General features: G+C 47.0%; 10 protein-coding genes across 10 annotated transcripts; 8 read left to right on the top strand and 2 right to left on the bottom strand.

Annotated features, from left to right (window-relative positions):
* Window positions 1-287: 287 nt before the first annotated feature.
* ONS95_011372 (uncharacterized protein) lies at window positions 288-3,159 on the top strand (the record flags this gene model as incomplete). The annotated part of the gene is made up of 4 exons (XM_058504982.1): window positions 288-824; window positions 871-1,076; window positions 1,129-2,154; window positions 2,202-3,159. 4 exons carry the CDS (start codon window positions 288-290, stop codon window positions 3,157-3,159), a joined length of 2,727 nt encoding a protein of 908 aa, XP_058359538.1.
* A 1,630-nt stretch (window positions 3,160-4,789) lies between these two features.
* On the top strand, window positions 4,790-8,884 carry ONS95_011373 (uncharacterized protein). The gene is made up of 6 exons (XM_058504983.1): window positions 4,790-5,082; window positions 5,132-5,224; window positions 5,274-5,333; window positions 5,385-5,989; window positions 6,039-7,613; window positions 7,661-8,884. Exons 1-6 carry the CDS (start codon window positions 4,986-4,988, stop codon window positions 8,633-8,635), a joined length of 3,405 nt encoding a protein of 1,134 aa, XP_058359539.1. The 5' UTR covers window positions 4,790-4,985; the 3' UTR covers window positions 8,636-8,884.
* A 178-nt stretch (window positions 8,885-9,062) lies between these two features.
* Window positions 9,063-10,334, bottom strand: ONS95_011374 (uncharacterized protein). Its single transcript, XM_058504984.1, has 2 exons — window positions 10,255-10,334; window positions 9,063-10,152 (listed from the first exon to the last, which is right to left on the bottom strand). The coding sequence occupies exons 1-2, from the start codon at window positions 10,295-10,297 to the stop codon at window positions 9,497-9,499; spliced, it is 699 nt and encodes a 232-aa protein (XP_058359540.1). The 5' UTR covers window positions 10,298-10,334; the 3' UTR covers window positions 9,063-9,496.
* A 185-nt stretch (window positions 10,335-10,519) lies between these two features.
* EMC3 (ER membrane complex subunit 3) lies at window positions 10,520-11,513 on the top strand (the record flags this gene model as incomplete). The annotated part of the gene is made up of 5 exons (XM_058504985.1): window positions 10,520-10,566; window positions 10,623-10,656; window positions 10,708-11,068; window positions 11,122-11,283; window positions 11,332-11,513. The coding sequence occupies 5 exons, from the start codon at window positions 10,520-10,522 to the stop codon at window positions 11,511-11,513; spliced, it is 786 nt and encodes a 261-aa protein (XP_058359541.1).
* Window positions 11,514-11,884: 371 nt separating this feature from the next.
* On the top strand, window positions 11,885-12,876 carry ONS95_011376 (uncharacterized protein; the record flags this gene model as incomplete). The annotated part of the gene is made up of 2 exons (XM_058504986.1): window positions 11,885-12,138; window positions 12,192-12,876. The coding sequence occupies 2 exons, from the start codon at window positions 11,885-11,887 to the stop codon at window positions 12,874-12,876; spliced, it is 939 nt and encodes a 312-aa protein (XP_058359542.1).
* Window positions 12,877-15,138: 2,262 nt separating this feature from the next.
* ONS95_011377 (uncharacterized protein) lies at window positions 15,139-15,949 on the top strand (the record flags this gene model as incomplete). Its single annotated transcript, XM_058504987.1, has 2 exons — window positions 15,139-15,188; window positions 15,256-15,949. 2 exons carry the CDS (start codon window positions 15,139-15,141, stop codon window positions 15,947-15,949), a joined length of 744 nt encoding a protein of 247 aa, XP_058359543.1.
* A 428-nt stretch (window positions 15,950-16,377) lies between these two features.
* RPF2 (rRNA-binding ribosome biosynthesis protein rpf2) lies at window positions 16,378-17,469 on the bottom strand (the record flags this gene model as incomplete). The annotated part of the gene is made up of 2 exons (XM_058504988.1): window positions 17,398-17,469; window positions 16,378-17,347 (listed from the first exon to the last, which is right to left on the bottom strand). The coding sequence occupies exons 1-2, from the start codon at window positions 17,409-17,411 to the stop codon at window positions 16,378-16,380; spliced, it is 984 nt and encodes a 327-aa protein (XP_058359544.1). The 5' UTR covers window positions 17,412-17,469.
* A 458-nt stretch (window positions 17,470-17,927) lies between these two features.
* Window positions 17,928-18,843, top strand: ONS95_011379 (uncharacterized protein; the record flags this gene model as incomplete). Its single annotated transcript, XM_058504989.1, has 4 exons — window positions 17,928-17,951; window positions 18,024-18,139; window positions 18,228-18,493; window positions 18,584-18,843. 4 exons carry the CDS (start codon window positions 17,928-17,930, stop codon window positions 18,841-18,843), a joined length of 666 nt encoding a protein of 221 aa, XP_058359545.1.
* Window positions 18,844-19,643: 800 nt separating this feature from the next.
* On the top strand, window positions 19,644-20,423 carry ONS95_011380 (uncharacterized protein; the record flags this gene model as incomplete). Its single annotated transcript, XM_058504990.1, has 1 exon — window positions 19,644-20,423. The coding sequence occupies one exon, from the start codon at window positions 19,644-19,646 to the stop codon at window positions 20,421-20,423; it is 780 nt and encodes a 259-aa protein (XP_058359546.1).
* Window positions 20,424-21,404: 981 nt separating this feature from the next.
* On the top strand, window positions 21,405-24,105 carry ONS95_011381 (uncharacterized protein; the record flags this gene model as incomplete). The annotated part of the gene is made up of 7 exons (XM_058504991.1): window positions 21,405-21,700; window positions 21,747-21,957; window positions 22,075-22,418; window positions 22,468-22,956; window positions 23,005-23,158; window positions 23,214-23,523; window positions 23,654-24,105. Exons 2-7 carry the CDS (start codon window positions 21,826-21,828, stop codon window positions 24,103-24,105), a joined length of 1,881 nt encoding a protein of 626 aa, XP_058359547.1. The 5' UTR covers window positions 21,405-21,700; window positions 21,747-21,825.
* Window positions 24,106-24,496: the final 391 nt, after the last annotated feature.

The following is a 24,496-nucleotide window of genomic DNA, read 5'->3' on the forward strand; positions in this document are numbered from 1 at the left end:
CTTTGTTGAACATGGGGACGCGTGCGGCGTTCTTGAAGTTGAAGGGACTGCGATCCTTTGTTGAGATGCACGTCTTGCAGGGAACCCTTTCATCACATCTCCATGTAAAGCATTGTGTCATATTTCAAAGTCCGCTGGTTTGATTACTGTTCTTGAAGTGATCTTTGTTTGTATTGTTACCTGGGGTAAACCACGTTCCATCTCCAGGCATCCTTGTTGGAGTTTGCCTTTCTCCATGCTTGTGACTTTGTCTTGAAACTATATGCAACATCGGATATTGCGCAGTGATGGCGGCCAGAAATCAAGGGTTCAAAACTCTTGCGACGACTAAGTATAAGGGAGTTCAAGTCGATATTCTCGAAGGTCACATCCATGACTTCAATGGCACATTTATCTCATTTCCAATACCCACAAACAACACAATATTCAACAGTCGCTTCTCTGCCAAGGATCTAAGAGCAAGACTTCATAAGTTCACTGTTGCGCAGAGGGTTTTTGAGGCTGCCGGTGACACCAATGGCGCAGGCGAGCTGAGCAAAGAAATCAAGAAAGGCGCAACTGGCGCACTAGCGGATCGTGAAGGGACTTTGAAAGTGACGAGCGCTTGTGGCCTGGAGCCTGGTGTTAAGAAGATCATTCATGTGTACCATCCGAGTTTTCTTGACGATGAGAATCCGGATTATATGCCATCGCGTTTGGAGTTGTTGTGGGATACTTATTCTGCGATCTTTGATACTGCGTACGCTAAAGAGAATTATGTACCTGGGATGAAGATTGCTATCTCTCCTTTATGTACAGAATTGCCGGACTGGAGATCTCCACAGGTACGTCTATTCTTCTGGGAGTGGTTCGTGCTAACGAGAGTATCAGCCACACGGAACAAAAAATGCTTTGAAAGCCATCGCTGGCTTCATCCGCCATCTTATCGGCAAAATTCAGATACAAAACTTGGAGATAGAGCCACCAGAGCAGATCGCAATAGTTATTCCACCTCCAGAGGGAGAGGATGTGCGCCAGGATAAGCGAGATGAAGAATTTCGACAACAGCTTGTGCAAAACTTTGTTACAGAGCTACCGTAAGTAACAGAATGGTGTATTACATGATTGAAGTTGCTAACAAGATTATAGAACACAGCTTGTGTATTCCTTAGCACCTCCTAATGAGAATGCGGCATACCTACTACCTGCCTTCCTTGTCGCCCCTTCAACGTCAAATGCCATACGGGGTGAGAAGACCGAGCCAATATCGGCTGCAAAATCTGCTGCTGCGACTCCTACTGGTGGGCCTTCAACTAGAAGCCCATTGCATATCAAGGCTAAAACTAGGAGATGTATTAGCCCAATTGTGAGCATTCCTCCTCAGTCTCCTCTCAAGCCGCTTAGCGAGTGCAACGCCTCCGAAGAAAACAATGACGACAACGCAGACGATCAGCCGGGTGACAACAACGATGATGAAGATGAAGAAGACAGTGATTGTAATTCGGATCCAGATGAGGAAGAACAAGACCAATTCGTGGACGCGACCCCGTTACCTGAATCCATTATCAGAAGGATATACAAAAGAGTGTTGATCCAGCTTTGCGCTGGCGACATTGCCCATTTCCCCTCTTTGAACCCGAAAGGTCCACCATATGCACGAATCGTTGTTACTGACGCAGCCATTGAGATGGATGGTAATGGAGGGCTAGACGATGAAGCGATCCATGCTGCTGCTGGTCCAATGCTAAAAGTCGCCTTAACAGATCTAAAGGATAGGGAGGACTATGTCAACAAACGAGCAAGTGTATGGACAACCGGGTCCTATAACTTAGGACTGATTGGAGTTCGCCGGATCATCCATGCCATTGGACCTCTTTATCATCCCAGGGCATCAGAAGAGTCAAATGCCAGGAAACGTATTGACCTTGGCGAGACTTATTATAATGCTCTTTGCAAAGCAGTCAGTGCTGAGAATAACAGAGCGAACATGATGATTGCTTTCTCGCTACTCTCGACGAATAAGAACAATTTTCCGTATGATGAAGCGATGCGTATTGCTGTAGAGACAATATTGAGATTCCTGAATGACGGTGAGATTGGTGGGATCAATCACATTGTGTTTGTTGTGCCACGCCGGGACGATGATAGAGTGAAGACGTTCATAGATGCCATAAAGTATTTTGACCTTGGAATTTTATTCGCTTATGCTGACTTTCGCACAGAAAGGTGCTTGGTGGGGAAGAAGATAGTGGGAGGGCTGGAGAGCGAAGCGATGCACCAGACTCAGATCCAGACTCAGATGATGAGGACAGCAACGGTGGTGAAGGTCCATCAAACGCAAATACTAGAACTACCACCAGCAAGAAAACTAGCGCTCAAAACACGAAGCGAAACACAATCAAGAGAGAAGCCAATGATAAAAGAAAGCCCAAGAGAATCACAAAGAAAGAGGCCAAAGACACAGCAGCTGATGCCGCAAGAACGAGTGCTGCCAAAGCTCAACGTATTCGAACACTTTTAAGAGAGGCTTTCAGACACAGAGTAGTAGAGACACCTGCCCAGATTGCAGAAAGACAGAAAATTGAAGCTGAAGAGTCAAAGAGGATGAAAGAGCAGGTCAAGAAAAATCTAGATGACCTGTACAAAAGAATAGCCGAGGAGAAGAAGAGGGAGAGAGAGGAGAAGCATGCAATGAGAGCTGCATATGAAAGGGTACAAGAGAAGGCTGAAGGGAAACCAATGGCGATTATGGCGACAAGGCAGTCTAGCAATGGCTCCGAGTATTCTGAGGATGCATCATTGACTCGGCAAATTCGACAGACACGCCAGGGGTCAGCAGGCAGGCTAGCAAAGCAAGCCCAAGGTGAAGAGGGCGTAGCTCCTAAGAAGACCCCTGCCAAACCATATCAAGCTAAGAGAGCATCAACTCCATACCCAGAACCGCCAAAGCAAAGACCTGCTGCAAAGCGATTATCGACTCAGATATTCCATAACAAGAAGGCGGCGGAAGGTGCTGATGGTGATTCAGATGCTTCTGTGAAGGATCTCTTTCTTGTGCCAGAACAGAGTATTGACGCTGGAATCCGGACTCGTTCGAGTACTAGGCTGAAGAGAAGTAGAGCGGATATAGAAGAGAATCTGGCTGGAAGTACCCAGGGGAAGAGGTTGAAGAAGAAGTGATTTTGAGGGTCAAGTTATGAGTTGGTGTTTAATATCTGGCACGATTTTGGAGGATGCAATCGATTTGATATTGATTTTTGATTGGCTCCATGTCTTTACATTATGAATGTAAGTGTGAGACTTATCGTCACTTGAGAGTGTCTGGCTGTTGGGGAAGTGGTGGTGACTGACAATGCGGGGTACTTCCCTCGCAGGAAATTGGGAATAAAGTTGGTACATTTCTGTGGTCCTGGGCTGTTTGTTAACAGGAGTTTTTAGCAAGATTTTCATTCTTTTTTTCGATGTTTAAACAAGAACAGTCAATGCAGAGCAAATAGAGAAAGCGGAAGGATTCAGCTATATGCTTCTGTACATGATATCGATTTTAAGAAGCCCCATCAAGTGTACCGACTTCTGAACACTTTCACTGACCATTGTCAAGGTCCTTATCCATGCTCTCTCGAGCAGAGTTTTGTCTCTTCTATACCCTCAAATCAGGTTTTCAATTGGAGTTCTTACAATAGACCAAGCCGAGGAATTGTTCTATCACTCATTTCTCCTTGCAAGTCTTAGCCGAGTACTCGGTATGTATTTGTATAGCAGGATCTTTATTTACAGAGAACTCAGCTAAGTTAGGCTTTAAATTCAACTCCGTTAGCCCTTATGCTACCTCTCCAAGTAAGGTCTTCACAATTGTGTATACCAAGATGACTTTGGAGGTGAGAAGTACTAATAGAGGAGTTCTCCACTTAGGGATAACCACTGTCGCGGAGGTCGTAGACTCAACAGAGATCTTCGGAAGCCAATGCAAATTGTATGCAACGCCAGGGACCAATATATATATTGAGCTTAGTGCTTAGGCGGTAGCAGAATAACTACTTGTTTTGAAGAATAAGAGGAGTGGGTAACGTCTTATGAAAAATTTCCCCCTTATCAAAGCGATAAGAAATGAGGGGTGCAATTTTGGAGGGGTGATTCGAGTGCCGCCTTTAGCTTCAAAGGGCTCTTTCCATCGTTGCCCTCCAGCTGCCATGTCCTGGTGTCCCTAATGTGCCCTGCAGTTGTGGCCTAGTGAAATGCATTGAGATAGATTGAGCATCTCGGGACTTACTAAGATATACATTGTAACAAGTGGCTTTCGGCCATAAATTAACCTTGATCGTCAACGAAACACTTGAATCTCGTGATGTATTCTAGGACAGGAAAAGGTTCATCTCGTAATGAATAGATTCTACTTCTTCAGAGAGAAGTCTGCCAAGACATGTATGACTTCTGATACTGATGTATTTTCTCAGATATCAGTGATTGTTCCATTTTGGTCTCCCAACCAGTCGCTTGGACTTGTGCTGCTGCTTTAACGGGCAAGTTTTCTTACTAGCGGTATGTGCGAAGATTTTATTTAACCTACCTACCTTATGTGCCACAAGTTAGATTTATGTTTGATGCGGTATGTAATAGGAACAAAACTCACTATGATGCATGAGTCTCTTGGCTACATACCTATCTTTTGTTCCCCTCAACTCTGTATTCTTTCCATCACTCAAGGGAGCTTCCTCCTCAGAGGAAACCGAACGCGGACGATACCCCTGTCTAGCGTGTTCGTGGTGATAAGAGGCGGGCCTGATTGTTAGTGGCAAGGCTGAGAAACTCGAACCTCGTGAACTTCTCAACTTCGCTTTGCAGATAACCTCCAGACGCTCTCACTTCTCAACCTACAAAGATTTTTTGTGTCATTTTTGAATATTTTCTTTGGTCTCTCATTGTCCCAGTCTCTCCTTGTCATCCCATAGGCCTATGTATTGACAGGCGCATTTCTTCTCCTAGGTGCAAGATCAAAAGTCTCGATAATGCCTCTATTCACAGTTCAGGATTGGATTGGAGCTGGGAATATTAGTGCAGGACAAGCTACGAGAGAAGAGGAGATAGTCACAGACTATGTTGGCTGTAAGAGTAGAAATAACAATTGAAAGACAAGCCGCCTGACTGAAAATAGCAATTGAGTTGGCTGTCTACTCCGTGGAGAACCTCCTCAAGGACCTTGCGCCATTCATCCATGCTGATGAGGACCTGGTCGCTGTCGCGAGAGGTTTGTTGGAACTCTCGCTCTCTGGCTACCTTCGACTGACAAATTACAGGATTGTCTCTCCTCTCACGAGTCTTGGCCAGATTGACGGTTGAGCCATCCAGACACACTGGTCAGTTATTGCTTTTCATCAACGCAAGCCAAAACTAACAATGCTTGGTAGTCAAGTATCTTACCGATTATCTCTGTGACAGACTAAACAACACCAATTCTCTACCGTCATTCCGTGCTGGCATACACGAAGTCGCAACTTGCCTGACAGTGATTGTCACATGGGCTCACTTTCCTCCTGGAGAAGCCGTATCTGTGGCAACAGCAATCTTCAGCTTGTCTAGAGAGACGCGGTTTAAGGATCTAAAGCCTACCGCACGTCAGACACTTTACCTTTTGATAAACACTCTCTTGAGATCACGGGGTGACGCCCTACTCAAATCCTCGACTATTCCTCAACTTGTCCGTGGTCTTGTCACACTTGCAGAATTCGAGAAGACCCCAGGTTGTTTGGAAGTTCTTTTCAATTTGTACAAGTACCTCAGCAACGACAGGGACATTGAAGTCGAGGAATCCCAGGCCATATGGGAATCCTTCTCCAGGTATTGGCCAGTGACGGTTGGTGGATCAAGGGAACAAATTTCCAAGCCCAGTTCTGAGGAGTTACGAGATATGTTGCTTGAATGCATTTTGTCTAGTGATTCGTACGCCAAGAATGCAATCCCAATGTGCTTGGAGAAGTTGGATACCACCCAGGACTTATCTGCAACGACAAAGGCGAGGCAACCCTGTAGCCCGAGAATGACTTCTACTAATATGAATTTAGAACGAAGTTTTGGCAACCCTTGCTGCTTGTGTCGAGTCATACTCAGTTCCAGCGCTTGCTCCATGGTCTATCAAGATCTGGGATTCGCTCAAATATGAGGTCTGGAACGGAGATGTCGATGACTTTATCAGATCATCGTTGAAGGTTCTACATGCCCTGAGCTCAGCTCTCAGCAGGAAATCTTACGATTGGTCAAGTCTTGACAGCCCTTTGGCTCTTTACGTTGTACCAACGGCGAAGGAGTGTAAGGAGCGCCTTCAAGACTCCAAAAAGCACTTCATGCGTCGTACCGGAGAGATTCTGAGCGTCATTGCATCTGGCTCTCCGTACGCCTTCCAGTTGGTTATTAAGGAAGTCCTCCCAAGCATGAACACAATCTGGCAAGATCTTCGCCTGGGGTCAGAGAAGACTCTATTACTTGGTGTTTTCAACAATATTTTGGTCGCACGACTGGCGCTACCTGATAATTCCAACCCCACCGCCACGTGTTCGGCCGACCAAGCAGCTCTGCTGATGGTCGAGCGACAAAACATGGAGAAATTGGCGACGGACTTTGCAAAATTTTCTCAGAACTTGGTTGACGTCTATTTCGGCGCATTTACGGACTCTGAAAATGCTACAGGATCAGGTCCAGACCCAACACTGATTGTTGCTGCGATCAAGGGCTTAACGTTGTTGTTTCAAATTCCTGAGTACCTGTCCACCGTTGAGCAGGGTATGATCGTTCAAAAGTTGAATGAGCTTGCAACGAGCCAAGCACAAGATGCCGAAGTTTCTCGGACTGTTGTAGAATCGTTGCAACATATTTGCTCGATTGAACCTCTGGTATTTCGAGAGAACACTCTATTGGATTTTCTTCAGAAGCTCCCTGAGAAAATCTCTACCGATCTTGAAACATGTACAGGGGAACTCGATGTCATCGTTCGATACCTGGAATCTCTGACCGAAATTTGCTGTACTGTTGTTTGCAAAAAAGAGATCATGATTAAGCCACCAGTCACTGCTGCGAGCAGCTTTTGGCACCGAAACTTCGATGCTATGGTTGAGAAGCTTTTGATCAAATTCACGGCTATTATGGGCGACAGTGGCCAACTGCAATATGCCTCTGCAATTGTTGCATCTATCGCTAATGCCATTGAGAAGTTCGATAAGACTGTGAACGAAGCCCATATCACTACTAAACTTCCTATCCCGAATGATCCCTCCGTGGGTCCGTACGACTACATCGTGCTGTCGCTGTTTCGAGAGGTTGTCGTTCAGAAGGTGGACTCGAACGGCCAGCTATATATCGGTCTCAAGCCTTCCAGCACGAGCGCTGAGTTGGATAAATTGGTTCTTATGATTGGGAAGGCCACTACGCTAGCTTTACGCTCAAAGTTGGTTACACCTGTAAACAACTTGGTCCTGACATGGAATCGGAATTTCCCAAAGGAGCCAAGTGCAATGTGGTCTCTCTTTACCCACACTGGAGATAGCTTGCTTGCGAGTTCCCAGAAGAACTTACAAGCAGGGCCGCGGGATAAGTGTTTAATGAATATATTGTCTACCTCACTTCTGGCAGTAATCCCAACAAAGGTATGTTTATCATGACTACATGTTATCTATACTGACCACGAACAAAGAGTAAGGACGAATTACGGATTCCAGCCGGTAATGTGGCTGCTGCGATGATCCGAAATTCTCTGAACATGCCAAAAGACACCTCTCGCACATGTTTACAATCTACCCATGAAATGCTTCAGCTGCTGGTTAACAAGTTCGGCGCCACGAAGGAGAACTTGGAAGACGGAACTAAGCTCTTTGATCTCATGAAGAGTCTGGTGGAAGATTCTGTATCTGCGAAAGCCGGCCAGGGGTCCAAGGTCTATCAAACACTTGCATATTTCACCGCAGCATCACTATCGGCATTCGACCCAACTTTGGAGCTTCTCGTTGGCCTGATGATTGACGGTATCCAGAACCCAACCTATGGCCGCAAGGTTGCTCAGTCCTTCCGCATTCTTCTTGCACCTTCCCCGGTCCTCACCAAAGAGAACTTCTGCTCTGTGAGACTGTTGAGAAATTCGAAATGTTTCGCACTTACCGCCAACCCTTTGATTGCACTCTGGCAAGCAGCTACAGACAAGTCTCTCAAGGAGAATTATCTGATCGCCATCTCAGGAATCCTGGTCTACATGACCCCGACTCAACTTGACGTAGGCATCGAAGCTTCTCGCCTCCTGCCTATCGTCCTTGAGGGCGTCACAGTACAAGATGAGCAATTCGCAAAGACCGCATATATGAAGACTCTCTTTCAGCTCGCCCCCCGTCATCCAAAGGTCATCGAAGAACATCTGGATTCCGTGCTCGGCCGAGTCTTAGATCGTCTGCGGAATACATATCACAATCCCTCAGACTCAAGTGTTGAATGCCGTGTCATCGCAGTCGATGTCCTGATCCTGATGGTGAAAACTGTGAAGCCTGCGTTACTCACTCAGCGCGCAAACAAGATCAAGTCGGAGCTGGATGCTGCAAAGGATGATGCTGCTTGGGAGGTTCGCAAGAAGGCTGGTGAATGTGCGATGGAGTTATTCAACTTGAATGATCGGATGAATTAAATGCCCAGTGCTTGTTGTTGGCCGTACTTACATCTTTCCTCTTTTTTCGCATATGTGGCTTCTTTTTGAGATTGCTTCTCTTGATTGTTTCTTTCTTCTATCGACGCTGTGTTGCATCTGATGGATATGTGGGGTGAGCTGGAATATGACGATGGCGCATAGCGAAGGAGTTAAGATGGACAGATAAAAGGCAACGCTGCTTGGACGTAGACGAAACAAAATCAAATGTGACTGAATTTCCGTTTCTACCTGTACTCTGGTCGATTTGTGAGCCGTGGATAAATATCCTGAAGTGACATAATCTTTGGGCGAGGTTTCCTTCCCATGCCCAGGACCCTCTCATTATTTCACTCTGTTATTGGTACAAGAAGAAACCCTCCAGCAAGGCGGTTGACATTAATTCTTCCCTCACAGAAAGCCAAATCGTCATATGCGAGATAACGTTGCCGACAGTCAAAACAATCCGTAGTGGATATTCATCAGAGAATCAAACAAGGAGAGTTGTACAATGTCTAAATACGATTGAGGACATAGAGCTTTTAATGCCTGAGCTTTGGGAGGGACAATGACTGTGCCGGATGTCCTGTAGCTGATCTGGATATTCTAATAATTTCAATGTCTAAAACGCACTTCGTTGTTCACGTACATCAATCTTATCGATAAAAATTGCAGTAGTGCATACCTGTAAATGGCAGAGAAGTATATGCCTAAGTTGGGTATTTGATCAAAACCTTCACATGGAAATGGCAGTCCAAACGCCTCCAGAAATGCTTTCCTTTTTCGACCCTTGATATTCCCTTCCAAATGCCGAAAGAGATAGAGGTCTTCTGCAGTTCATACACATCCACTCCATCCCTTACCCTACGCAGCCTTCTTGCTCCTTTTCTTAGAGGACTTCGGCGTCGTCGTCTCCTCTGCACCTACACTGACACTCGAACTCTCCGCCAACAAGCTCGCCCACTTATCATCCATACTCTTGTCTGCATCCTCCACACTCGCGACCTTCTTCTCCTTCTTTACCACCTTCCCTGGATCCATCTTGCCCACCACGTCTACCGCACTCGCAATCATTTGCTGAAATGGCAGAACCACAAATCCACCCTTCTTGTCAAACCATTGCGTGAATGGCTTCTTGATCCCCACTACCTTCCCCTCTTTGTCCCCCTTCTTCCAAACCGTAACTGTCAAATTGTAGATTGGGACATGCTTTTCTGTCTTAGATGCTATTTGGATCTTGTCACCAGCCGAACTCGTGCCAATGTAAATGGTGCCTTTTTCAACGCCCCAGATCCAGAATGTGAGGACGCCATTTAGGACTGTGTAGATGGCGACTGCGATGGCGGTGTAGTACTTTGTAGAGTCGAAGCCGAGTTTGTAGTCCCAGTAGAAGGTTGCGGCGCAGATGAAGAAGGCGGAATACCCCAGTGCGAGGCGTGTGTCGGTTAGGGTGTGTGATTGTTTGAAGGAGAGGGAGTTCAAGTAAGCGGGGATGGCATCGTCGGAGGTGTTCTTGAGGTCTGCGAGGGAACGTTAGCTGGAGCTTGGAGATAGAGGGGCTTTTTGGCATTCGAGGAGATGAGTACAGAAGCATTTGTAGAACTGATGGGGGCTTCACATACCTGCAAGTGAGTGCACTGATATTTTCTCCTGTGAAACTGCCATATTTGCGGTTGTCGTGGCAAGAAATATGGAAGTTGGAAGAGGAGGAGATGTCTCTGGAGTGAGTTTGGGCGAGGCGCGGTTGGAAGACGTGTCTTGAACTGAGTGAGATGGAGCTCTCGGAACGAGCCGAGTTAGCGGGCAAGCCATTTGAACATCAGCCAAACTTCACTCTCCCCTCCTCAACCAAGTCAACATTGCGACAACACTGATACCGCCGCAATCATGTCGCAAGTTCCTGTTCAGACGATCCATAGGGATCCACAGCTCTTGTAAGGACGACTACGTCTCTGCGTCGGCAATGGAATACTGATGGTGGTTTGTGTAGCTACTGGATTTTGATCCCTATTACAGTGGTCATGGTACGTTTCGCTATCCTCCAGCTCAAAGAGCACTCAATTAACACCTTATAGATCTTGACTGGAGTTCTCCGCCATTATGCAACGGTACTCATGCAAACTGCACCCAAGAAACAAGAACTCCCTGCCATCCGCGAGCAGCGCTCTCTCCTCCGTGGTATGAACCTCCGTGGAAACGCCAACGTCATCTCGCCTGCTTCCTTCCAAGCCCGCAAAGACTACCTGGTCACTGCATATGAGAATGGTGTGTTTTTGAAGGAGCCTGATAGGAAGGGCCAGGCGGCGCCGAATCCGATGACAGACCCAGCAGCTATGGAAGGTATGATGGGGATGATGAAGGGAAACATGGCAATGATTGTGCCACAGACACTGATTATGGGGTGGATTAATGCATTTTTCAGTGGTTTTGTTATCAGTATGTCTTCCCGCTGGAGTGTTGGATTGGGTGGTGCTGACCAAATTGGACAGTCAAGCTTCCATTCCCTTTGACGATCAAGTTTAAGAGTATGTTGCAAGCCGGTGTTATGACCAGAGATATGGATCCGCAGTGGATGTCTTCTATCTCGTGGTATGTGCTGTGTATCTTTGGATTACAGTCAGTGTTCAACTACTTGCTTGGCAGCGATAATGGTAAGTACCTCGGCCCAGATTAAGGAGTGGCAAGCTGATTGAATATAGCTGCAAGCCAGATGGCCCAGCAGATGGGACAAATGGGACCAGGTGCTGGAGCACAGATGTTTGGTCCTGGTGTTGATCCGGACAAGCAATTTCAGGGTGAGGCGGAGAACCTGGCTGTTTTGGCTCATGAGTATACGCTTGCTGGTGTTGAAGATAGACTTTTGAAGTCGGTGAAGGTGTGATTGCAAGTTTAGACTGCTTTCTTACTCTGGTCGGTAGTGGAGCGAAGCACAGGGTCCTCTCGAAAGTTTGCTAAGCAAACTGACGATACCGGTCTGTATATAATAAAATTTAGCTGGCATAGCGCAAATATCAATCAAGATTTCGGAGAAGCCGGCATCATTTTGGATAGTCTGTTGACTGGGAGTCAAGTTGTCATTGAGATGGTTTGCTGAAAGTCATTTGGGAAGGGCAGGAACGACCGTCGCAGTTGCTGGATCTGGATATAGCGACACCCACGACTGATCCTTTTTTATTTCGAGCTTGAGGGCACCCTCTACTCTCCGGGATGATCTGCTCCAAATTTGCAACATCATCCTTCTGATCTCAAGTCATGTCTCTCGCTCAAATCAGACGCAACATATTCAACCGCGATGACGTTCCCTCTGAGGAGGAGCTCAACGGCGGCTGGGAAGCTCCAGCTTCAGCTCCAGAAATCGGTCCTTCCATCAGTCCATGCCCGAAGAGCCTGATGCCCTCGCACGACAATACTGTGCCTCAGCCTTCAACGCCGACGATAGCAGGTTCTAAGGGAGCTTCTAATGAGCTGAGCGTACCTAAGCACTATAAAAAGCATCGACTCTATAGGTATGTGGCGTTCTGGACTTTCGCCATGATTTCTCAGTTCTAATCTGTAAAAGTTCGCTTGGAGATCTCATTAGTCTACGAGTCGGACCAGATTCCGTGCCTCTCAGTATTCATCGAGATGTCCTCCTCGCCGCTAGCCCTGGTCTCGCAGAAATGTGCAACCTCTTTGTTTCCCCCAATGATCGCACCATCTTCTTGCTCAACCAATGTCCCGAAACCATACGAGCACTTTGCTACTGGATGTACCACGACGAGATCTGTATCTCCCACACCATTGAACAACGCCCCATTAACTGTCTGGACCCTCTTCAGACAGCACCAGGTCTCTTCGTCAAGTTGTACCTCGCCGGTGACAAATTTTTCATGCCGGGGCTCAGGAATGATGCAATTGATGCTCTGCTGTCTCGTTCGCGAACGTTGGATTTGGTGAAGCTTTCACGATACATCTATGGCCAAACCCAACCAGGATCGAATCTCAGGAAGTTGGTGGTGAAGGCTGTGAGCTCGAAATTCGATGCGGACGACTTGTATGAGCATCGATGCTGGATTCGTGAGGATTTCCTGCTTGACCTTGCAAAAGCCGCGTTTCTGGATCGTGATCAGGGATTCAACAGGTTTAGGGACAGGAAGCCTCCGCAAGAGGGCTTTTGTGCGAATTTTCATAAACATGAGAAGGGAATGCCAAGATGTGAAATGATGAAGGGATATGTTGTGGCTGAAGATGAACGCCCTGAGTGATGGTGGTGCTTCACAGGTGTAGGAATATTGGAACGGAAAAATCTGCTGCTACTGCTTGCTTACTTATCTTTGGGACTCGTGAACTGGGCAAAGGCTCACAACTGAGAGCATGTGGAGGTGCTATACTTCATTAACGAAGATCATGTATGTATTATATATCATGGTTGCGTGGCTTCCCTTCATTGACAGTATAATCATTAGGGGAAACATTGCAATCCTCTAGGTCGCAAAATCCAAGATTCTGCTGTTCTTCTCTGCTGGGGCATTTGCAAAGGTGCCTGACCCTTCAAGGGGCGCCTTCTCGTCTCAGCATGCCCCTTGACGACCCTTCCTGTTTGGGAACAGTAAACGAGGCAACCGTCCAGTTCTTCAACCTCTCGTCCTCAACTTCCGTCTCCACTCACTCCTTTCAATATCAAAGCTCGTTCTACTCACCAACGCTGACGCTACCAGCGAAGCCATCGCTTCACTTATCTTTGAAGCTCGTGCTAGAGTACGAAACTACTGCTTACTTGCCCGAGAAGGATCATTACTGCATCCATTGTCCAGCACTACGTTGGAGAATTTCCTCTTCGCTACTCGGACGCCCTTCTCAAACCTACGCAAGTCAATCTGTGACCACCGGCCAGAATTCCAAGTTCTCGCGATGAAGCTCACCAACACATCTTCTATCGGTAAGGATCTTTATTTCTAGATTACAGGCCAGAAACTGACAAAGGGCTAGCAGGAAACAAATTTGGAGCAGCAGCGTCCAAAATAATTACCCTCCAGCCACCAGTAATGCAAGCGACTACCACGATGGAGGATAAGCCTGCCGAGAAATGAAAGTTAATCACAGCAGGGAATGAACAATCAATCAAGAAAACCAAGCTTTTTGAGTATGTGCATTGGGCCTTGGCTGTTTTCTGTACTGACACGAGCATTGTGGGAGTTTGGACCAACCTGTCACCCTTATCGTTGGAGATGAACCAAAGAGCAGTTGTTTCACGGTCCATAAAAACATCCTCTGCGAAAACAGTGCTTTCTTCAATGCTGCCACGCTACCTCCCCTGAATCTGCAATGGGATCTTATTGGGGCCTATTTGCAAAGCTGTATGTCATTGGGGACAAATACGGCATACCAAGGCTTCAGAACTATTGCATTGAAGCTATGCTCCAGTCGCGTAAAGCTGGCATGAACATTATCTGCCCAGCAATCAATCCATAAGTCTATGAGAGAACGTCAAGTAAAAACGATCCCTTACGCCAACTGCTAGTCATGGTTTTAAACCTGAGTTTGCCTCATGGTCTCTTGCTTACTTTATCGAATCAACGAAACGATGTTTGAAGTTCTTTCTTGACCTGACCGCCGCATTCCTCGATGGTAAGCCCCACACGGCATACCTGGATTTCCACGTCAAGCTAGAACGACCAGATATCGACTTCTGCAAGAAATTTCACAAGCACGATGAAGGGGTACTTCCTTGTAACCATTTCCACAGGTACTACATTGTGGGTGAAGTGGAAACGGCGAAAGATGCAGACGTGCCAGAAACCAGGAAGGAAGGAAAGACGTTGGAATTTTTGGAGCCAGTAATAATCGACTGAAGAGGATGAAGATGTTGTGGTACATTGCGGCTCATACCTACTGCTCCTTACCAGTCTTATTGGATTTGCTAACATTATCTAAGAACATAATCCTTGGTGATATTTGGGGAGATTGGAAGATATCTGGACAATTGGCTCATGAAATCAAGATGTCGTTGACTACACAGAAAAGTTTATTATGACAAATCATGGCTGGAGAAGACAACTACCTAAAGTACAGTCGATAGCTGCTCTGCATCATTTGCTTATGGTCCACGAACAAGCTCGCTCCAATTGAATATTCCCAAATCCTGAAATGGTGTTCTCTGATAATACTGATAAAAAAACGATCAGCAAAAATCCATCGATGTGCCCACCTCCTAATTTCACGACTTTGTAAGTCCTAGCAATCCGCTTTTACTTTTCATGAATTCGCTTCGGTAAACACTCGTCGGACATTGCTGCCGCTGACTTTGAGACGTGCTGCGCTATCGAGCGGCTGAATCCATCCAAGAAGGAGCGATGCGGCGGATACTACCTTCTCACAATATCCCACTGAACGCTTATTAGAGGGAAAAGGTGTCTAGAGCTGAGTCAAGTCCGAACGCAGGTTTGGAGATATCTTTGAAAACATCTTATATCGGTGTCGTCACTCTCTACTCCAAGTCAAATCACTCGAGAGAAGCCTTCAACACCATGGTCTCCGTCGATGACATGCGAGTCTTCAAGAGGGCACGCCTTCTCCAGTAAGTCTCCAGATATAAACTCTGAAGAGCCATTTTTATATGCCTCTGGATTTTGAATTTTAGACAGTGATCTCGATGAAGTTATTCGTCTCGAAGTAGGTGGATGCGAGAATCTGACGAAGTTCACTGTTCATAAGACCGTGCTTTGTCCTTCAAGTCCTTTCTTCGAATCCGCCTACAAACCAGAATGGATGACAGCAGAGGAGCGCGTCATCAGACTCCCAAACGATGACCCCATCGCTGTGCGAGCAATGGTCTATTGGATGTATCACAACATCATCTGCATATCCGGTGAGATGGACGAGCTTGAAATTGGGAATACGGAGGAGGACGCCATGAAGAGCGCATATGGCTTGCTCGCAAAGCTGTATATCCTTGGGGAAAAGTTTCAAATGCCCAGACTGAGAAACGATGCAATCGATGCGATTCTCTACCGCTACGAGAGCACAGGCAGTTTCGACATTGGTATTAACTCTTACGTCTATGCTAACACCTCCGGCGATTCTCCTCTTCGCAAACTTCTCGTCCACATTGCACTCGATAACTACAACAAGCCCCAAATTGGCTCCTTCAAGGAGATGCTGTGCGGAGAGCTTATCTTCGACTTGGCTAAGGTCCCTTTCAGCGAAGAGATGGAAGTTGAGAAAGCTCGTACCGGCTATGGGTACCCCATAGATGATTTCTGCAACAAATTCCACGTACATCCTATCAACCGCGTTAAGAAATGCGAGAACCTGACGAATTACGTACTCGACTCATGAAGTGGAAGGCTGGTTATGATCAATCCCACTCAAGAGATCTGCGACATCTGAAGATCGCAGTCACCCCGTAAGTTGAGCCCTCATCTAATTCGCAACGTAGGACACCAATTTGCATCAAGTGGCTAATTTGTTTTCACTAGATACGTTATTACCGGTCTGCAATGCGAATTATTGATGATTAGAGTCGTGCTCTCAGTAATATTGCTTGGCAGTCCTGCCACCAACACTTTCAGACACAACTCAAAGTGGTATTCAAGTTGAGGTTGGGGGCGAAGCTTGTCATCCTAGGGGTCTTGACTTGCTCTTCTGAGATTGAATGCTTTTCATTTCCCTTGCTGCCTGTACAATAGCAACATAATCCGTCGTACGCAGACTAACTCCGGAGAACTCCAAACACCTAGTCCATGCAGAATGTCTCTCATCCAATTTCAGCCTCTCTTTGACTTCTTCACAGGCTCAGGCTGGGGCTCGTCCTCACTAATCTGATCCTCCATTTCCTCATCCTCAGAATCGGCAACATCTCGGCTTCTCTTTAAACCCTTCATCTTTCTTGTCTGCAACTCCTTCAAGTCCTGCTTGCCCAGATGTATCCTACCCATCTTATCACCCACAATATCCGTAGATATATTCTTCTTCGGTCTCTCTTGGCTAGTTCTAGCTTTCTTCATCGCCTCCTTGAGCACGCTCTCATCAGCCTCCTGTACTCTGCCTACTCTGAAATCCATTCTAGGTCCCATCTCCTCAACCTCAACTCTGGGCAGCTTCTGTCCACTTCTCTTCGTCCTGACCAAGTAGACCCTCAAATGAACCTTTGGCTTAACCTCTTCCCCGTCCACCGTATCCCTCGCACTAATGCTCACCATGTACTGCAAGCCCTCAACATCCACCTTATCCGCGGGCTCACCCTTGAAGAAATCCGTAAAGAAAGACTTGACCAAGGTATATTCATTCGTAACGGGACTTTCAAATGGCGTTCCAGAGAACAACAACATAGGCTTCAATCCCACCGCACACTTTTTATTCTTGAATTGCGCCAGTGTTCGGAACGACTCAGCCTCTAAATACAACTCCAGCATATCCAAGACCTTGTATCCAAATGTCCTCACGAATGTAATCGCATGTGGACGCTTCTTGCTGCTCGATCCGAAGACTAATAATGAGGCATCGTTCTTCTCGGAGAAGAATTCTAGCGAGGCGGCATCGTCGAATGGGTGGATTGCATTTTTCTTGGTAAACTTCTTGGCGAGTGGGATGCGTAGTTGGTATAGATCTGTGAGGGCATCTTGGGTTACTTGCGAGCAGGTTGTGCCGCGGAGGAAGAGGGCGGTTTTGGGGTTCTCGATTGCTTTTGGGGCTTTTTTGTCGAGGGCTCGTTTGGAGCGAGCATTGCGGGGTTTGCTGGTTTGTGTTAGCTAATAGTGTTGCAATTTCGGGGGTGAAAACTATACATTTGCCGCAACATCTTGAGTTGAGTTGCTGGATCTGTTGGTGGGTTGGAAATAGGTCGGAGATGCTGCCGTCGCAAGCTGGACGAAGCTCTTGATCTCAAAATCTTCGCTATCAGAAAATTAATGTGGGGCGATAATAAAGTGAGCCAGGCACTTACTGATGGGTGCCTGACAGAATCATGATTCAGTTTAGCGTCCTTCTTCCTCTTTTCACATGGGAAATGCACCATGACATCCCTGTTACGGGGATCTGTGGGGTACTGGCGGCGGCATCTCCAAGTTCTTGAATGCCTGGTGCCGATTGAGTCCCATTCCGCCGGCAAACCAAAACACTTGCACATGAAAGAATAACAACACCACAACCGTCGCAATTACACCGAGAGAAGAAGTATACGAAGTAGAAGATTCAGATGCGCTGTCTGCGGTAGCGACAACCTTTTACCCTGCCGCATCGAGCGTGCGACGAGGACGAAGGAGAAGTTGGAGAGTTGCCGAGGCTTGCTGTTGCTTGAGCCGGGAAGGACAGAAATATGGCGACTGTTGATGCGGTCAAGGTATATCTTCATCTGCACCTTCTGCGAGCTATTGAGAAGGGTTTAGGGCAATGGCTGACGCAGAATTTATAGAAAGCGCTCGAGAGCGTAATCCTCAATCCTAAATATGCGGATATTCTCGCCGTCGTGAAAGCCGCTCGAAATGGTGCTGTATATGGTGCCAAAGTCAGGTTTCCACATGCGCTAGTGTACGTCTTCCTCTTGTTCTTTCTCGAAGGCAGTTTGGTGCCTGCGATGTTTCCCCCGATCAAATGGCTAACGTCTGTCTACTCGCAGTATGATATTCCTGTTCCGATCAGGAACCGTCCGCGAAAAACTGTCCCTCATATTCCGCGCAACGAAAACACACGCTCAGAATCTAGCGAAATATGCTACCATCTATAAGTTAACGATGCTGGCGCTCAAACATATGGGAAGTGAACCAGGGAAGGAAGGGTTCTATGATACCTTTTTCGCGGGTTTGCTTGGTGGTTATTTAGTATTTGGAAGGAGGAGTAAGAGGGGTCACATCAGTAGTGTCAGTAAACAGATTGTGATTTTTGGTAAGCCATCTTCCTTTCCAAACTGCTACTTGGTTGCTCGTTCCTGGCTTGTCTCCGCGCGAATATTACTAACTGAATTACGTCCCTTAGTATTCGCAAGAGTCTGTCTCTCCCTCGCCGAACTCTCCATCAAGCCTGCTGTGGGCATTATCAAAGACCCTGCCCTCTCCAAACGAATAGGACACGATGCGTGGCCTGTCTTTGCAGCTCTGAGCTGGGGAAGCGTCATGTGGCTGTTCAGATGGTATCCGGATACTGTGCAGAGCGGTCTGAGGAGTAGTATGGATTACATATATGTCCAAAGCGATCACTGGGATAGCTTGAGGAATTTTTTGGTGTACAATAAGTAGAGAGTGGTGGCATTGGATGAATGCTTATGCAGAGTGGAGAGGCCATTGAATGGCTGCTGGTAGGGATTCATAGGTCCATGGTTGGATGGCCCGATGATGCAATAGATCTCCTTGAAGCGAGGGGGACACGCGGTCTAGATTCCATGAAGAAAAGGCAGATTAAGACATTTGCATGCATACATATCTGGTACTGGAGAAGGAGGCATTGCATTGTTTGGTTAGACTAGACGGGAATTTTCATGACATGTTATTTATATATGAACAACTTGCTAACGCCTATGTTCACGTTCCTAGAATGGACGTGACTTAAACCAAGGAGAATTTAGCTTAGCCAATAAGGCAATCGTGTAAGGTAGTAACATAACTACTTTGGTCACGGTAGGGTGCACGACCCGGTAATCTACCCCTCAAGGTACATATTCAATCCTTTGGACCCACAAGGTCCCTACTATCAACACGACTCCCCATGCCAATTCAATTTCTAACTAATAAGTACTGCTATTCTCTCCAGTGACTCAAATACGGAATCGCGGAACCAAAACTTCATTCCCATGTTGCGAAATCCCCAGTCTTGGCAAGTGCCTCAAACTTGCTCAAAGGCCAGACAACTATCTCACATCTCGCTCAGATATTCTCAAATCTTCTCTCGAATACTCGTACACACTCACATATATCTTATCGTCAATGAAGCGATCTTAAAGCTTCAACTTGGGCAAGCCGTCCAAGGTACTCGGGTTTTACAAGAGTCAATTCCGCAATCTCGCGTCGCCTAGCATTACCGACGGTTCGAGTCAACAAACATGTCTGTCGTCAACCATGGCCAGAAAGTCGCCCTACAAATGGACGCATTAACATCATTGGAACTCAAAAGCTTCAATACCCAAACATCAATCGACATCTCAGCACTCTTACCATCCGAAACAAACACGCCACCACCAGTAGTCGCACCTTTTCCCCTCCTCTCCCTACCTCTCGAACTCCTCCACCAAATCGTCTCCAACTACTACGCCCTCCTCCCACACCTCACAATAACTCAGTGTAACCATCATCTCCCGCACCACGCCCTCACACCCCTAGCCCTCTCAAACCCTCTCTTACTAGCTATCCTCCCACCCTCCTTCTACTACGCACACGCTACTTTCGTCTTCTCGTCTCCATCTCTTTTACAGCCCTTCGGCAACCATTTCAACCGCTCAAATCAAGTCCGGAAAATCAAGATATGGTACGGAACTCTTGGACCTTTGGGACCTGGCACTGCTGCACGAGAACAGAGTGAGAATGATCATGGAAAAGGAAATGGGAGGCAAGACTGGGTATTTTCCTTTCTTGAAGCGTTCAAAGGCTTAGAGGAAGTGACGTTCGTGATAGAGTTGGGGATAAGTAAAAGCTTTTGTGAAAGAAGTCAGCATATGAGGGTTATGGAGGGGTGGTGGGGGTGTGTGAGGGATGCGGTTAGGGAGGGGATTGGTGCCCGGCCGGTTGGGCGAGGGAGGAAGAGGATAGGGAATGAGAATGGACTGACTGTGAAGGTTGAGTGTGAAGGGGTTAAGGGGTGCTGGGCAGAATTGATTCGTGGGTAGGATGACTGAGTTGGAGGGAAGAGGTAGTTTTGGACATCTGGTGCTGTGTGGTGATCGCTGAGGAACTATCGAGGTACGTGACAATATCGATAGGAGGAGTCTTTGAGACTCTAGATACAAGTAACCATGGGAAGGTTTCGGACAGCTTACCCGTTTTTCTCGACGAATGTTGGAGGGACTTTGAGGAAGAAGCTGGATTAACACGCCCACCAGTATCAAATCGTCAAAATGGAGTATCGGAATGGGGAGGAAGATAACTGGAAAGAAAAGAAGAACGGCTTTGACAAAGTGGGAACGAGAATAGTGAGATTCTACAAAATAGTCCAACCAACCGAGGGTCGTAAGACAAAGTTCAAGATGCGGACATGATAGAATTTCCTCTTGATACAGCTTCACATTTCGCGAAGTTGCTCACAATTTCGTCGACGTTTCTATTTTGGAGTGAGTTGAGATGTGGTGATAGGTAAGGATGAGATGTGACGCTTTCAATTGAGGGAGGTGAAGGTAGGTTGCTAGATTTTCCTTGAAATGATAGCATGATTGAATTGCTCCGGCGTCGCCAGTGGTCGGTTTAGCGACGTTTTTTTATTATCAGGCTAGAGCGTAGAGCTAGAGCAGACGCTGAAGCACGGGATGTGGACAAGCCACGAATGGATATTTCCAAAAACTGGTCAACATGGCTTTCAATTGTGTTTTTTCCCCTTGAATGTTATGAGATTATGTCGGCATATGAAGTACTATTAAGATTGTCAGCCATTCCTTTTCAGCCGACGAGCAGATCTTCCACTACCCAAGGTAGGTACTTCGTAGGTATACCCCCCAGTCAGGCCCCACTGAAATGAAGACCGGCCGAGTGCCGGGTCCGTAAACAGTCCGGAGCTTCCGCGTTGTGAAACCTTTCGACATCGTCAAAGTGGAATCGGAAGGACTGCCAATCCGTGTGAGAGGTATGTTCTGAAAAGGTCTCGTGGAATTTCTCACCTAGAGTCGAGAATTCTGCAGTTGATTCTTCGCCAACAAGACACTTGCGAATTTCCAAAGATAAAGGTGGATCTTCGCCATTTTGTTAGGCTTCGAAGTTCTATTGCAATTCAACATCCGGAGCGTATATAAGGTCACCGAACAAACAGCGGCCGTTATCAGCTATGTCGGAACAGTATACTACAGCCGGTATTCGGGCCGGTGCCGTTCCATCGACCGGAGCTCACGTCGAGAATGTCTCCCCTCCACGCAATCATCATGGTGTGCGGGCTTGCGTAGCCTGTAGACAGATGAAGGTTAGTGTCCCTTCGAAGCCCATGTAATGATTTCTAATCCAAGAAGAGTCCGGAACTTGAAGAATCCTGCAGTGTGGTGTATTTTGGCGTTGCTTAGAGACACTGGCTGACCTTCGCTTCACTAGATGAAATGTGAGGGGTCGGAAAATCCTCCATGTATCAGATGTCAAAAAGTCGGTCGAGAATGTGTTCCCCAGACTACATATCGTCAAAAATCCATTGTAGAGACGCGAATCTCCGATGTACGTGTGAATCAAGTAAGAAACTCCCTCAATCAAGCATGTCCTCTTCTGGTGGGGAGCTTGCCCCCCTCCATGTGTCGAGAGCTCCATGATAGACATTCACAAGGGAAACAACGCTTACTCTCTCACCAGCATGCGTCAAGGATCTCTTCGATTGCATCAATACCTCGACCGCCAACGAATAGCTTCAGATTTCTTCCAGATCCAAAGCCGAGATCTGTAGATCGTGAGCCGGCCAACGACTCCGTGATACCATGCATATACTCGACGCCACCAGTGGATGCTGTTCTTGAGTCTCGCTTCAAGCCATCTTCGTCGACATCATCACCGAGACCCATGGAGTCAACCTTCCTTCGGAAACGCAAACGGCAGTCGACCTACAGCCCAAGCAATGAAGCACTCACTCCAACCACGTCTAGCCTGGAAGTTGACCGTACTCTTCTTTCCAGGGCAGAGATGAAAGATATGATACAGCTGTAAGATACACGCCGAATACTAGACAGAAGTCAAGCTGATAGGCTCCAGATTCACCCAACGCCATCTTCCGTTCATGTGTGTCTTCCGACCCCAGGACTTCGAGGATACCGACTACTTGATCGACAATGACCTGCAAGTCGTCTATTGCATATGTTTCGTTACCGCGAGATATCTCCCTGGCGGCAAGGAGATGAGGGAGAGGCTACTACCTGAGGTAATCAAAGTCCCGAGAGGTGTACTTTCGATGCAATCAGGAGCTCCTCATGCGGACGAACTCTCGGCTCTGAAAAGCTTGTTCATCCTCTTTCTCTACGCTGATTTAACACCCCCGTCACGCTCCTCCAACCCGTCAGCAACTTCGGAAGTCCAATTCTGGTACCTCAAGTCTGTGATCGAAGTTTATGGAACTCGCTTAGGACTCCATCGCTCATTGCAAGATTTGCGGGCGGAGATGAGGTCGAATCCTGATGGAATCACGGAGACCAGAGCATATCAGAAATACATATACTGGTTATTTATGTTTGCTACCTCACATTAGTATGGGATTCGTGAATGATTTTGTTTACTTTGCTGACATATGCGAAGCACTTCGATTGTTAGTGGTACGCCTCCAACAATTCATATCGACTCTTCTATACGTGCAGCACCATTAGTACTCCAAGAAATCGGTGGGCAGATGTTGTCATCGTGTAATTGCAATCTATTCGGTCAGATCGACCTGAACCTAATCTGGGAGAAGGTTAGTTCATAGCCACTTTTCTGCTTCGGAGCCGCAATTTGACGCTCTTTTGTAGGCGAGTGCACAGCATCCACGTTTAGGAGAGTGGTGGTCTCTCCCTGATGTATCCGAGGCAGTGGACGAGAACTCCGTTGAAGCAGTTCTGAGGGACACTGACCGGGAGATCGATGCATGGTATGAGAAATGGTCGGGTTACCTCCAGGCCTCTGAGCAAGGAACATTTCTTGATTTTACTGCACGTTTCACTCGATTCTGCATTACAAGTTATGCCATAAAGTTCCTTAGGAATTCCCCTCAGAGTCTCACGGCTCTGCAAAAGGACCAGATCCGGAGGTGTGTAGCCTGTGCGAATCATGTTCTCGAATGTAGGTGTCCGATTTTCCCGTAAAATTCCTGTCTGAATGCTCCGTTCTACTGGCCCTCCCGAGCTTTTTGGGGATGTGACTTCTTTTTTACTTGTCTTAAGAAGAACCAATTGCTAATCTCGTTGACTAGGGCCTCTTGGTCGCAGTCCGATCCAGAAAGATAGGCTGCGCTACGTTGACGACACAGCATGTGTCATGGATTCTTTCTGCTGTCTCTTCGTCATCTCCGTCTGTCAGACCTACGCTTCCATTATCCCGAATATTTTCGACGTACTGGACAACGTCATCGAGACAGCGCAACTCATGGTTGATCTCCAAGTTGGCTTCGACGACAGCCACATGGTACATGTTCAAGGGTCCTTTATATTAAAGCGGGCAGAGTCGATGCGGACCGCGTTAGAGACGTCCATGACCTTGGACAAACAGCAGGACCAAGCCATTATCTCTCCCCCGGCATCAACTGGCTCGACTATACCCGAACCTCCTATCATGTTTGAGGGTTTGGACATGATTCTTAATGAAGAGGGCTTCTATGCTATGGAACCTCTCTGGGATTTTTCGTTGCTGTTCCCAAGTGTATGATCGTGTGGCATCTGGCGGATGGGGTTTCACCCCAAAAATTTATACTGAAGAGGAGTGCCAGTTGGTGACCAGCACGATTCACATAATATGTACAACATGGAGGGAATTTAAAATGAGAAGTTATACAGATCCCTTATCCAGGTGCTGCTTGTCCCGGAGCCATTATTCTGCATGCGGGCCATCATCATAGCAGCTTCTTGCGCATAGTTACATTTCATCCTCAGGCTCTCCCCATACTTGTACATCAAACAAGGAAACGGCAAGCAAACTGCAATCAAAAAAGCTGGTATTGAAGAAGCCCAATGTATACCAAGATTGGCATACATCCAAGAGGTGAACATAGGAAATGCGGCCCCGAAGATCGAACTCAACATTACGGTAGCTGCGAGGA

Source organism: Cadophora gregata, assembly GCF_030347475.1.
Source record: "Cadophora gregata isolate MNR1 chromosome Unknown scaffold_5, whole genome shotgun sequence".
Classification (NCBI taxonomy): Eukaryota; Fungi; Ascomycota; class Leotiomycetes; order Helotiales; family Ploettnerulaceae; genus Cadophora; species Cadophora gregata.

What these genes read in the sequence shown, in the direction of transcription:
- ONS95_011373 (XM_058504983.1), top strand. Translation starts at nt 4,986, where the DNA reads ATGCCTCTATTCACAGTTCAGGATTGGATTGGAGCTGGGAATATTAGT. An exon ending in CCTGGTCGCTGTCGCGAGAG is followed by an intron (nt 5,225 to 5,273) that starts GTTTGTTGGAAC and finishes GACAAATTACAG; the next exon opens with GATTGTCTCTCCTCTCACGA. An exon ending in TGAGCCATCCAGACACACTG is followed by an intron (nt 5,334 to 5,384) that starts GTCAGTTATTGC and finishes AATGCTTGGTAG; the next exon opens with TCAAGTATCTTACCGATTAT.
- ONS95_011374 (XM_058504984.1), bottom strand. Translation starts at nt 10,297, where the DNA reads ATGGCAGTTTCACAGGAGAAAATATCAGTGCACTCACTTGCAG. An exon ending in ATCAGTGCACTCACTTGCAG is followed by an intron (nt 10,153 to 10,254) that starts GTATGTGAAGCC and finishes GTTCCCTCGCAG; the next exon opens with ACCTCAAGAACACCTCCGAC.